The following is a 14,174-nucleotide window of genomic DNA, read 5'->3' as shown; positions in this document are numbered from 1 at the left end:
GGTCTACTTAAGAAGTATATTCTTTCCTGCTTAGTGTGTATTTTCAGAAACATGGATTTTGATTATTATAGAAGTTCTGATATTATTCCTCCCCTTTGCTTGCTGATTTAGAGCTCATTTCACATTTCCAAAAAGAAAGTGGTAAAATTAATGTAGTTATAAAATTAGTTTTAATTTAAACCCCTTTTGATGTAATATTGTAATTAAGTTTTGAGTTCTATTCACTGTATTTTAATAGTCTTATATCAGGAAATAAAATACTAATATGGGAAATTAAAGAAATAATTTGTATGAGATTTTAGAATACTTTCCCTGCTAGTTCTGAAAAGCCTGTGTTGTATATCTAATCACATTTTATTTTGTAAGACATTAAAGTGTATTCATTCATTGTATTAAGAGCTGAGATAATATGTCCACATTTTGAGAATTAAATTAAGAAAAACAGTTAAAAATTTAACTTTGTTATATCAAGAGTTCTTTTTTGGGAATTAAATATTATTTCCTAAAAAAGTAATTTTAGAAGAAGTTCTTCAAAGAAATCTTTATTTAAACATTTCCCAGTATATGTTGTACTATTTAAACTATTTCCTCTACTATAATACCGAACAACCTATAACTGTTTAATCTTTTTGCCCCTTTATGTTGTTGTTTGTAATACCTGAAATAGTTCCAAAATTTACTTTGAAGAATATGTGACTTAATAAAACTATAAATGTAAGGACATAAGAGTACAAAGGTATAGCAATTAGGAGAGTGGGTTAAGTATAAAAGAAACTCTATGCAGATGAATGGAACAGTGTATTTCCATTGATAAAACAGTGATGGAGGGAAAATTATTTATAAATATTATTGAGAAGATGAATTATTAACTAACTGAAAAAAATGAAGTTAGAACCTTGTGTCAGATGTTACACCAAAACGAGGTACCACATAGATTAAAAAGTCAAAAACATTTTAATCATAAATTTTGGAGAAATTTTTAATAAAACTTTAAAAACATATGGGGAAGCACAAAAATCAATGGAAGTGATCACAAACATTGTAAAAATACCAGAGCCAATTTTAAAGAAAAATGAGATAAGGAAAACACTTGTCTGAGTAAGTCATTAATAAGGTAGTCACCAGAGAGAGACATAAATAACCATTAATCCTATGAAAAATTGTACCTCAAATTGTAAAGGATGTAGTACAAATTTACAAAATGAGATTTTTTTTACGTACTAAAGTGCAAAAAGAAATCTAAAAAAATAAAACAAATGAATATAACAAAACAGAAACAGACTCATACAGAGAACAAACTAGTGGTTGCCAGTGGGCAGAGGGGTGGGGGAGGGGCAAAATGGGGGTATGGGATTAAGAGGTACAAACTACTATGTGTAAAATAAGTAAGATACAGGGATATCTTGTACAGCACAAGGAATATAGCCAATGTTTTATAGTAACTTTAAATGGAGTATCATCTATTAAAACACTGACTTACTATGTTGTACACCTGAAACTAATATATTAACTCAACTATACTTTAATTAACAAAAGAAATTGTAAGGATGTAGTACAAATTTACAAAATGAGATACTATTTTTTACATACTAAATTGCAAAAAAAAAAGAAACCCAGAAGATATAGTAAGTGCAGATCTGGCAGCAATGAACTACATCTCACTTATTGGAGGGAATGTAAATTGAATGTAAGTTTTGCTGAGGAAAACTTTTCAGATATAGATACATAGAGATATACATAAATAGATCATAAACATAATTTAAAAGAGTGGAAAACTTAAAATTAATTTATACAGCTAATAATGGGAAATGGTTAAATGAACTGCAGAAGCAATTAAAATCTGTTTTTGAAAAATACTTAATGACATGGGAGAAGGCTCACAATAAATTGCTTAGCTCAAAATGTAGTTCTACATAGAGGGAACTTTCCTCAACATAATAAAGACCATATATGACAAACCCATAGCCAACATCGTCCCCAGTGGTGAAAAAGTGAAACCATTTCCAGTAAGATGAGGAACAACACAAGGTTGCCCACTCTCACCACTATTATTCAACATAGTTTTGGAAGTTTTAGCCACAGCAATCAGAGAAGAAAAAGAAATAAAAGGAATCCAAATCGGAAAAGAAGTAAAGCTGTCACTGTTTGCAGATTACATGACACTAAACATAGAGAATCCTAAAGATGCTACCAGAAAAGTACTAGAGCTAATCAATGAATTTGGTAAAGTGGCAGGATACAAATTAATGCACAGAAATCTCTTGCATTCCCATACACTAATGATGAAAAATATGAAAGTGAAATTAAGAAAACACTCCCATTTACCATTGCAACAAAAAGAATAAAATATCTAGGAATAAACCTGCCTAAGGAGGCAAAAGACCTGTATGCAGAAAATTATAAGACACTGATAAAAGAAATTAAAGATGATACATATAGATGGAGAGATACACCATGTTCTTGCATTTGAAGAATCAATGTTGTGAAAATGACTCTACTACCCAAAGCAATCTACAGATTCAATGCAATCCCTATCAAACTACGACTGGCATTTTTCACAGAACTAGAACAAAAAATTTCACAATTTGTATGGAACCACAAAAGACCCCAAATAGCCAAAGTAATCTTGAGAAAGAAACACGGAGCTGGAGGAATCAGGCTCCCTGACTTCAGGCTATACTACAAAGCTACAGTAACCAAGACAGTATGGTACTGGGACAGAAACAGAAAGATAGATCAATGGAACAGGATAGAAAGCCCAGAGATAAACCCACGCACGTACGGTCACCTTATCTTTGATAAAGGAGGCAAGAATATACAATGGAGAAAAGACAGCCTCTTCAATATGTGGTGGTGGGAAAACTGGACAGCTACATGTAAAAGAATGAAATTAGAACACTCCCTAACACCATACACAAAAATAAACTCAAAATGGATTAAAGACCTAAATATAAGGCCAGAAACTATCAAACTCTTAGAGGAAAGCCGAAGCAGAATACTCTGTGACATAAATCACAGCAGGATCCTTTTTGACACACCTCCTAGAGAAACGGAAATAAAAACAAAAATAAACAAATGGGACCTAATGAAACTCAAAAGCTTTTGCACAGCAAAGGAAACCATAAACAAGACGAAAACACAACCCTCAGAATGGGAGAAAATATTTGCAAATGAAGCAATGGGCAAAGGATTAATCTCCAAAATTTAGAAGCAGCTCATGCAGCTCAATATCAAAAAAACAAACAACCCAATCCAAAAATGGGCAGAAGACCTAAATAGACATTTCTCCAAAGAATATATACAGATTGCCAACAAACACATGAAAGATGCTCAACATCACTAATCATTAGAGAAATGCAAATCACAGCTACAATGAGATATCATCTCACACTGGTCAGAATGGCCATCATCAAAAAATGTACAAACAATAAATGCTGGAGAGGGCGTGGAGAAAAGAGAACCCTCTTTCACTGTTGGAGGGAATGTAAATTGATACGGCCACTGTGGAGAACAGTATGGAGGTTCCTTAAAAAACTAAAAATACAACTACCATACGACCCAGCAATCCCATTATTGGGCATATACCCTGAGAAAACCATAATTCATAAAGTGTCATGTGCCACAGTGTTCATTGCAGCTCTATTTACAATAGCCAGGACATGGAAGCAACCTAAGTGTCCAGCAACATATAAATGGGTAAAGAAGATGTGGCACATATATACAATGGAATATTACTCAGCCATAAAAAGAAACAAAATTGAGTTATTTGTAGTGAGGTTGATGGACCTAGAGTCTGTCATACAGAGTGAAGTAAGTCAGAAAGAGAAAAACAAATACCATATGCTAGCACATATATATGGAATCTAAAAAAAAAAAAAAAAGTCATGAAGAACCTAGCGGCAAGACGGGACTAAAGATGCAGACCTACTAGAGAATGGACTTGAGGATATGGGTAGGGGAAAGGGTAAGCTGGGACAAAGTGAGAGAGTGGCATAGACATATATACACTACTAAACGTAAAATAAATAGCTAGTGGGAAGCAGCCGCAGAGCACAGGGAGATCAGCCTGGTGCTTTGTTACCACCTAGTAGGGTGGGATAGGGAGGGAGGGAGGGAGATGCAAGAGGGAAGAGATATGGAGACATATGTATATGTATAACTGATTCACTTTGTTATAAAGCAGAAACTAACACACCATTGTAAAGCAATTGTACTCCAATAAAGATGTTTAAAAAAATGTAGTTCTATGCATACTAGATATTGTGTAAATAATCAAGGGTAACAGTTTAATAAAGTAAAATAAAAATAAAAAATAACATATCACAAAATAAACAGAAGGTATGCAACCACCAAATTATGTTTGACACATAATTATGCATATGTGAGTGGTAAAATATGATTAGCTCTTCAGGGTTTAGTTTTACATGGAAAGAACTGGAAGTTTATGTAAAAAGTAATAGTTGTGGGCTTCCCTGGTGGCGCAGTGGTTGACAGTCTGCCTGCCGATGCAGGGGACACGGGTTCGTGCCCCGGTCCGGGAAGATCTCACATGCTGCGGAGCGGCTAGACCCGTGGGCCATGGCCACTGAGCCTGCGTGTCCGGAGCCTGCGCGTCCGGAGCCTGTGCTCCGCAGCGGGAGAGGCCACAATAGTGAGAGGCCCGCGTACCGCAAAAAAAAAAAAAAAAAAAAAAAGTAATAGTTGTATATAATGGGTATTTTTTTCAATTTTTTATCTTCACCCTTTTTAGTTTATAACCAGAAAGTAACATTTAAATAAATACTGAGTCGGTGAAACCTAAAGATATGCATCGTATTATAAGGGGTGGAATAGATTATACAGTATAAATGTAAAATCAAGTTTGTAAATTCTCCCCAAAATTCCCTAGAATTTCACTGTGATACTACAAAACAGAGCAGTGTCTTTTAAAAAATAAAAAAAACATTCATTAAGTGGCATTAGTAAACCTTCCATCTGGTAACTTATTCAGAGCTTTGTTATCACATCTATCAATCTGATTTAGTTATATTTTTATCTATGAAGGTTAAAAGTTATCTTACTTAAAGGCTCAGTATAATTAAGTTAAACTCCATTAATTGAATCATAAATGCAGTTATTAATATACAGACAAAATGTAATAAAATTAGGTGTGCTAAAGCTCTTTGGTTCAGTAATATATAGCTTTGTATATATTTGGCATTGTTCAGAAGACTAGGCATAGATTTTTAAATAAAATATTATTAAATAATGTGTAAACTACTCTTATTAAAATTAGAATTTAAATGACTATTTTATAACTGATGTTACATCATTTATTTTTAGATGTTTGAATCACGTAGCTTTCATTTTAAGTAATTTGATTTATCTGAAACTAGTCAATGAAATTGAACAATGAAACTCGTTAGTATTCATCAGTTAGTATAAATGCACTTTCTTCTTTTTAATTTTGAGGCTTTACAAAACTCTCTACAAGAACAACAAAATGGCCTAAACTATCTCAGCACCACTGTGAAAGAGATGTCAAGGAAAGCGCCCTCTAATATTAGCGGGAAATATCAGTCAGAATTTGAAGAGATTGAGGGCCGATGGAAGAAACTCTGTGCGCAGCTGGTCGAACATTGTCAAAAGCTGGAGGAGCAAATGGCTAAACTCCGAAAACTTCAGGTACTTCAAGATTTTACTTTTTATATTCATTTTTTTCCTTACTTGTTTGTCTCCTAATGATGAGTTACAAAATTTAAAGACATTTAACCTCCATAGTCCCTCAAAGTCAGTGATAAGGTCAAAAGACACAAATCTGTCTCAAAGGAGTATAGTCTGCCTATTGATTTTAAGAAAACTTTAATTAAGAGTTCTGCTTCTTAGATTTTCTTTAGAATTAGTTTTTTTTTTCACCAATACCAATAGGACTTAAACATGTTTTTAGCTCAGTAATTTTCAAAACCCATCTTTTCTTTAGTCTGGTTGTCCTCTAAATAGAGGTATCATTTAGCTTATGAATAGATAAGAAGTTATCTACCATGTAATATAGTCATATCATTTCATCAGCATACTTCACTTGTAATTTTATGTATAAATTTGACCCCATCACCTTCTACAAACCAACTTCTACTGACTTAATTTGTTTGAATAGTGCCACCTGATCACCCAAGCATTAGTAAACCAACAATTACACTGTAGTCTAAAGTTTAAAACATTTGGTGATGCAGGTAATATCTCTCTTATGTGGTAAATTATTGTGAAGAATGTTAATGCTGGGAAGAATCTTGAAAGCATCATGGCATGATGGAAAAGCATTGGAATAAGACGCCTTTGGATCTAAATCCCAGTCCAGCTACTTAGTTGTTTTTTTCTTACCTTTCACAAACCAAAAGACCAAGCAGTTTTAAATCATTCTTTAAAGCACAACATCCACATTTATGTGTCTCTACGTAGGAACATATGTGTACATGCATATACATGCATACACACATATACATAAAAACACATTTTTATCAGTACCACTGGCGAAAGAGGGTGCAATTACTTGGTCCTTGCCATCAAGGAGCCCATGTTCTGGTGAAGGAGAAAGGTGAGTGTATTTTTTTCCTATTGCTGCTGTAATAAGTTGCTGCAAATTTAATGGCTTAAAGCAGCACACATTTATTATGTTACAGTTCTGGGGGTCAGAAGTTCAATGTCAGTCTCAGTGAGCTAAAATCAAGGTATAGGCAGGGCTGTGTCCTTTCTGGAGGCTTTAGGAGAAAATTTGTTTCCTTGTCATTTTTAGCTTTTGGAAACTACATTCCTTGGCTCATGTTTCCATCTTCTGTCTTTAAAGCCAGTAGTATAACACCTTCCAATTTCTCTCTTACACTCCTGCCTCCGTCTTAATAAGGACCCTTGTGGTTATATTGTGCCCATCTGGATAACCCAGGATCATCTCCCCATCTCAAAATCCTTAACTTAATCGCATCTGCGAATTCCTTTTTGCCATATGAGGCACCGTATTCACAGGTTCCAGTGATGGGGGCCTGAACATCTTGGAGGGTCATTATTTAACCTACGACAGTAAGTAAATTAAACAGTGCAGTAAACGTTATGATAGTGGAAAGAGAAGAAAAGCAACATAAACTGGGAAAAGGGGTTATGAAATGTTCTTGGAGCATGGTTTATCTTACTACACCTTGAATAAGTAGAATTTAGGCACCTAATAAAAGAGGAAGAAAGAGTTCCTGACAAAATGGAGCAGTATGTTCAATTAACTGGAAGTAGTTCAATATTGGGGAGACAAAAGATATGTTTGGAGATTAATAAAATATGTGATTGGAGAAGTGGTCTGGGGGTAGATCGTGAATGGGTTGGTCACCATGCTTTGGGATATGAATTATAATCTAATGGTGATGGGATTAAAAATAATGATAAGGTGGAACTGTTACTTTAAGGGGGGAAAGATAAGATAATATCTGTGTTTTTAAAACATCACTTTGAGAAGAGGAAGGAGGAGAGAATAATATTGGCACCACTGTGGAGAATGGATTAGAGTGGCGTAAGACTGAAGCAGATACCAAAAAGAGCTAATGCAGTAATCAAGGAGCCAATAATAAGATCTAAACTAGGACAGTGGTGATGTGAAGAAAAGAGCAAAACTAGGCTCAAAAGATGTCAGCCAGATAATAATGTTGAAGTTTTTAGATTCAGTCAAATGCTTTTAAAGTCATTATTATTTATCATATTGAAGAGGAAAATTTCTGAGAAGCACACATTTTCAATAGAAATTTAATTAAGAAAGGAGAAAGTAGCACATCTGGACAGCATAGTTGGATTGTAGGCAAATAAAGGAGTTTGAAAAATCATACACTTGAAAAGTAGCCCCCAAAAGCAGCAGAACAAACAGACATTATGTGAGAAAATAATGGGATGTACTTGGCTATTTACAAATGATAAAAGATGACATTTTCCACCTGATCATTACTTCACCCTGGTCAGGCAAATGGGAAACGAAAAGCAAATTTTTTTCTCTCTTTAAAGATGACAAAATCTTGTTCTGAAAGTTCTCAACTGGAGGGGCTATGTAAACTGTCAACTGTAGAAAACAGTTTTTGGAAGTTCAGGTTTAGGGAGGCTATAAAGACACCATTGCATTGAGTTTACTGTTCATAGTTTGTTTTATGTACTTAAGGGCACATTCTTAGTATCATCATGAGTTGTTTTGTAACTTAAAATTTCTCTAGAGGGGGATATGATTTAATGTTCTCAAGAGCAACATCATAAAACCACATTTGGTAGTAATTTTTTATTTTTAACAATAGCAGACTTCATACACCAGTGCTCATACAGTAGGCCATAAAAATGCAGTCTTAGAGAAAATATTATTTTCCTGAAGAGCTACATAGAGACATCCTTCAAACATGGGAATTGTTCCTAGGCTTGTGTTCAAACATATCACCGTGATGAATTGTGTTAAGATAAATCAGCACCCCAATAATGCCTTAAAATGGGTCTCTGATTTCAGAATCACATAAAAACCCTGAAGAAATGGATGGCCGAAGTTGATGTTTTCTTGAAAGAGGAATGGCCTGCCCTTGGGGATTCAGAAATTCTTAAAAAACAGCTGAAGCAGTGCAGGGTAAGATTTTTATATGATACTTTTCATATGAAGACTTTTATATGGAAAATATTATTTAGTTATATTGATGATTCTGAACCAGGGGCAGTTTTGTCCCTCTGGGGGACATTTAGCAATGTCTGGAGGTGTTTTCATTTGTCGCAACTTGGGGTGGGGTAGATGCTACTGGCATCTAGTGGGTAGAGGCCAGGGATGCATCTAAATATTCTACAATGCACAGAACAGCACCCCACAGCAAAGAATTACCCAGCCCAAAATGACAGTAGTGCCAAGGTTGAGAAACTGGGCTAAATAAGAGAGAAATAGACAAAATATTGCCTTTTACTCAACACTCACTTTACAGTATTATTTTGATATAACATGCAGTTTAATTTAAAGGTAAAGAATTTTTTGAGCTATTTGTTATATCTTATTACAGGTTATCAGTCATAGTATGTTTTTCTTACCATGTGTGTTGCACTGTAGTATAAGACAACGTGTATTTTGAAATAATATTGATTATACAATTGTCATGCAGTGGGAGGAGAACAATCTAGCTCTTTAAAGAACTTTCTTTGTGAATAAAAGCTAAAAAAGCAAATCCATTTTAAAAATAACCTTCACACCATCTTGCTATAAACAATTATTGCAATACCCTGTGTTTGAAAATCAAAATTCCTTCAAAAATAATAATGTATAAAACTCATCAGTTTTGCAGTTTTCTCACACGAAGTATTATTAAGCGTATTTACTTTTGTAACTAATATAAGTAGACTACAGATACATAATTCCCTATTTCATTCATGCCATAAAAACCACTGAACATTTTTTTGCAACATATATTTCAGATTTTAAAGGGCAAAATTCATGTGTAGTGTCATGATTCCTAATTATATGTTTCCTACGTATGTTGCATTTCAAATAGGTTGTGGTAATTTTTTCAGCTAACTTAAATTGAATTATTTCCTTAGCTTTTAGTCAGTGATATTCAGACAATTCAGCCCAGTCTAAACAGTGTCAATGAAGGTGGACAGAAAATAAAGAATGAAGCGGAGCCAGAGTTTGCTTCTAGACTGGAGACAGAGCTCAGAGAACTTAACACTCAGTGGGACCACATGTGCCGACAGGTATGTTCAATCTCTGTGGCTCGCTTCTTTTTAATTATGATTTCTTAATGTCTCCCTTCACCATTGCCCTTTTAAAAAGTTTAGTCTCTATGTTGTTGCTTTAAAGCACAGTTAATTAAAACTAGCCTTTGTCTAGCATATAAATTATTTTCATAGTAGATATTTTAAATAGTATATTCATCTTATTGGGGTCCTAAAATGACCTTATCGCATGCAGCTGTCATTCTGAACAATAAGGCCCTTTTCTTAGGCATTATTTTTATTGAATCTTTTCTCCAATGCATAACTTTATACAAGTAGTTGGATCAACAAAAGATACTTTTTTACTTCTATACTTGGTACAGAAATAAAATGAATGAGTAATGCATGCATATGTACAAATATGATAAGTATTTTTCACTTTTGATTGTTAAGATTGACAAGTTTGGCTTCTTCAGTACGTCCCTTTCAATAAATGGATTAAGATTGGGAAATAGTTAAGAATAGCTCAGTAGAAAACATATAAAATAACTGTACATTCACATCTGAGTTCCTCATTTTTATATAGCAGAGTGTTTTATAGATATTTATTTCCAATTTTAAGATTAAATTACGGAAGAGAAAATATTACATACACATGTAGTGTACATCAGATACTTCTTGTTCAAAAGATGAAATTTTGACCTAATGCAGTGACTGCTTTTCAGTACACTAATACCTTTTTTGAAGTTAATGATAGGTTTCATTTTACGTGTATTAGAGGCAGTCAGTCTTTCGTTATTTCTAAGTAACCTTTGAAAGTTGAAAAGAAATCATGCCAAAAGGCAAAAACTAAATTTGAAAAAGAAAGGAATTTGGACAAGTAAAAGTCAAGGCAAGTCACCCAGCTAATACCATCACTGACAAATGCTCAGCAGTTCTATTAACTCACAGATGAGATAGCCCTGGGTCAGCTAGCTTGCATTCTTCTCCTGCAGTAAGCTGGTTCTAGAAGGGATGTTCAGGAAAAAAATATTACCTAGAGAATAGATTTTATCATTGATGTTTTCCTGGAAGGCCAGTATGAAAGGTATTTGTTTGTTGAATGCTTTTAATGGATGAATAGAAAGGACAACACCAGTTTATTTAGAGCAAGGGAGAGGACAAGCAAAAAAAGTTTTATGAGAAAATGGGCGGGAAATAAGTCATTAATTTTCTTTTAAGTCACAGTGAGGATTTACTATTCATATCAGGTATGATGGGAAGCTATTAGACCTTTAGGTATAGAAGTGGCATCATGTAAAGTGGTTGTTTAAAAGTTTGCTATATAATCCTGTTATATGAAGAATAGACCAAAGGGGCACAAGTGGAAGCACGTAGGAATCCCAGTTATCCAGGTAGGAAATAATACTGGCAAAGAACAGCCGGGGATGTTAGTGGAGATTGAGAGACATGAAGAAATTTGAAACGTATAATCCTCTTATGACGTCATGTTTGGTTAACTGTCCAAACCTCTCCCAATAATTTTCCAAGTTCTCCCATAGAGATAGAGCTGGTTTGAACTCTTGTTGCTCTGTCTCATTACTGTTTATTGCTTTTATGTGTATTTTCCCATTATACAGTAATTAACATGAAGAGGGGCTGTGTTATTCTAGGCAAACTGGACCAAAGTGCTTGTGTGAGTCAAACTTTGTAGAAACTCTATCCTCCTTGGCCAACTTCAGCAAGCTTATCTCACTCAATGTGGTCACTCATTTTTCTTGTTTCTTCTAACCAGTTAGGCAAGTTCTTCCTTGTTATATTTTTCATCAGGGCTTTCACACTCACATCCACCCTTGATCATTATTCTTATCCTAAGTACACATTCGTTTCTTGATTTTATGTTTTATCAGACCCCATTAGAAATGGCAGTGCTTGCTGAAGGAGAATGCTTGCAGAAAGTCCAGGGTGATGGGGAGGGAGGGATAAGCATATTCAGAGTTTTCTGTTTTGAGCAACAGTGTTGGCTACTGTGCCTTTAAAGAAGGAAAGACTGCGAGCTAAGGGAGGAACCAAATTGACTAGCTTAATAGAATGATCAGTACTTCTATTTTGGTCATGTTTATTTTGGAGAAGTAGACAGTCAAAATACATCTGGAATTCAAGTGGGGTGCTTAAATTGAACGTATAAACTATGTACACAAAAATAAAGATAACATTTATGTAAGATAACTCCTATCTCACAATGAAAAGATTTGTCAGACCCACTTCCCCAAAATATTTGGCCAAATTGGATAAAATAAAAACTCTGATGGATGGAGAAGACTTTCTTGTGGATAGAGAGGCCAACAATGTGTAAGAGCAACAGCTCTGGAACCAGATTGCCTGGGTTTAGATCTTGCCTTCACCATAAACTACTTGTGTGATCCTGGAAGAGTTGTTTAATCTCTCTGTGCTTCAGTTTCCCAGTCTTTACAATGTGATGATATTACTGCCTGCTTTATAAGAATTTTAAAATAATAATTAAATGAATTTGTGTTTGCAAGGTGTACAGATCAGTATCTAGCACAGAATAACCACTTGTTAAATAAAATAAGTGGATATGAAATAGACATAAACCTACATATATAAAATTATAAAGCATTTATAATTTCTAAATAAATAATGTATGATTATATATTTTAATTATTAGTGGCTATAAATTTATACTAGATATCAAGAAACACTGGATTTAGAAACCAGGTGGATGTCATTCTGGCACCTTGCAGATCATTGTCTTTCCAAGTCAACACATCTTTTGGGTGCAGTCATCCACAGACCCCTGGGTCACTCTGCCTCATTCCTTGAGTATTTTAACAGCTGACTCACTGTTAACTCCTGTCATAATTCTTGGTGATTTCAGTATCTTCTTAGATGGTTCTTCTAGTTCCTGAGCCCTCGGTTCCTTGGTAACCGCTCCAGTGATTTTTGTCTTCCACCCTGCCTCAGCCACTCACTCCCAGCTTCATAACCTAGACATCACACCCCGCAGCCTCCAGCACACACACAATACAACCACTATGGAACCTGTATGGAGATTCCTCAAATAATTAAAAATAGAGCTGCCTTATGATCCAGCAATCCCACTTCTAGGTATATTTACAAAGGGAATGAAATCAGGATCTCAAAGAGATATCTGCACTCCCAAATTCATTGCAACATTATTCACAATAGCCAAGATAAGGAGACAACCTAAGCTTTGGTCAGGGATAAACAGATAAAGAAGATGTGGCGCGCGCGCGCACACACACACACACACACACACACACAGTATTATTCAGCTGTGAGAAAGAAGGAAAGCTTGCAATTTGCAACAAGCTGGATGAAACTTGAGGGTATCATACTAGGTCAAATAAGTCAGAGAAAAACAAATGCTGTATGATCTCAGTTATATGTGGAATCTAAAAAAGCCAAACTCAAGTGAGTAGAATGGGGACTGCCAGGGCTTGCAGAGTGGCAGAAATGAAGAGATTCTGGTCAAGTGGTACAAACTTCTGGTTTATGATGAGGAAGTTCTTGGGATCTAATTTACAGTATGGTAACTACAGCTGACAGTTTTATATTCTATACTTGACAGTTGCTGGGACAGTAGATCTTTAATGTTTTCACGATAAAAAGAAAAACGGTAATCATGTGTGATGATGAAGGCATTGACTAATCCTATCGTGGTAATCATTTCACAATATATATGTGTACTTTAAACAGTGTTTTATGTCAATTGTATCTTAATAAAGGTGGGGGGAAAAGGAAGTAGAATGGGGAGGGGCAGTGCTGAATGTTAGATTTACAAATTCTAGAACAGGAAACATGAAGAACTTTCTATTTTATCAAGAGGTTGATGCAATATAATCTGCTGAAACTGGCGGTCGATTGGTAAATTTAAGGCTAGAAGGTTGACATCACTAATGTGATAAAGGTGAGGGAGAAATTGTGATTTTAACCTCAATGTTTTCACAGAAACCCTTCTAAAATACGAAACCACAAAAAAAAATTCATCTCTCTCTGATCAGTTGTAGAGCTGTAGAATGTTAAATTTGGAAAAGACCTTGGAAATCTTCTGCTCCAATTGTTAGGTTAGTTAAGAAGTGGAGATAAAGAGAAATGAAGTGATGTTTCCAGGTTCACTTAGCTTGTTAGTGACTGAGTACAGGTATCCAGATTCCAAAGCTGGTGTTCTTTCCAATGCACTCATGCTGTCACCTCAAAATGAATTCCTTTTCTTTTCTTTCTTTCCTTTTAAAATAATCACTCCTGATCCCTTTCTTCTGGTTTAGTTTTATAGCATGCAATATGTTTTTTACTACAAGTCTTTGCCTAAATTCCGTTAGTCACTCTAATATTATTGTCACTTTGCCAACTGCCTCAAAAGATTATAGCAGAGTATCTAAGTAGAAATTTAACAGCTTGTTTACTTGGGCTTATTATAGGCTCATTGACTATGCAAAATAATCTTTATACCTTAACTAGTATAATTGTTAGATACA

The 14,174-nt window shown here is 34.8% G+C and overlaps 1 protein-coding gene across 2 annotated transcripts in view; it reads left to right on the top strand.

The window, feature by feature from the left end:
• The window catches only part of DMD (dystrophin), a gene marked incomplete at its 5' end in the record, with an annotated part of 2,126,456 nt that overhangs the window by 728,740 nt on the left and 1,383,542 nt on the right, over positions 1-14,174 (top strand). For both annotated transcript variants that reach the window (XM_082864911.1, XM_082864910.1), the window contains 3 exons: positions 5,452-5,664; positions 8,495-8,608; positions 9,559-9,714. In XM_082864911.1, coding sequence (XP_082721037.1) covers positions 5,452-5,664; positions 8,495-8,608; positions 9,559-9,714 — 483 coding nt within the window. The remainder of the gene's footprint in view (positions 1-5,451; positions 5,665-8,494; positions 8,609-9,558; positions 9,715-14,174) is intronic.

This window comes from Leucopleurus acutus, assembly GCF_964270905.1.
Source record: "Leucopleurus acutus genome assembly, chromosome: X".
In the NCBI taxonomy this organism is placed as follows: Eukaryota; Metazoa; Chordata; class Mammalia; order Artiodactyla; family Delphinidae; genus Leucopleurus; species Leucopleurus acutus.
This window is presented reverse-complemented; position numbering and strand designations above follow the sequence as displayed.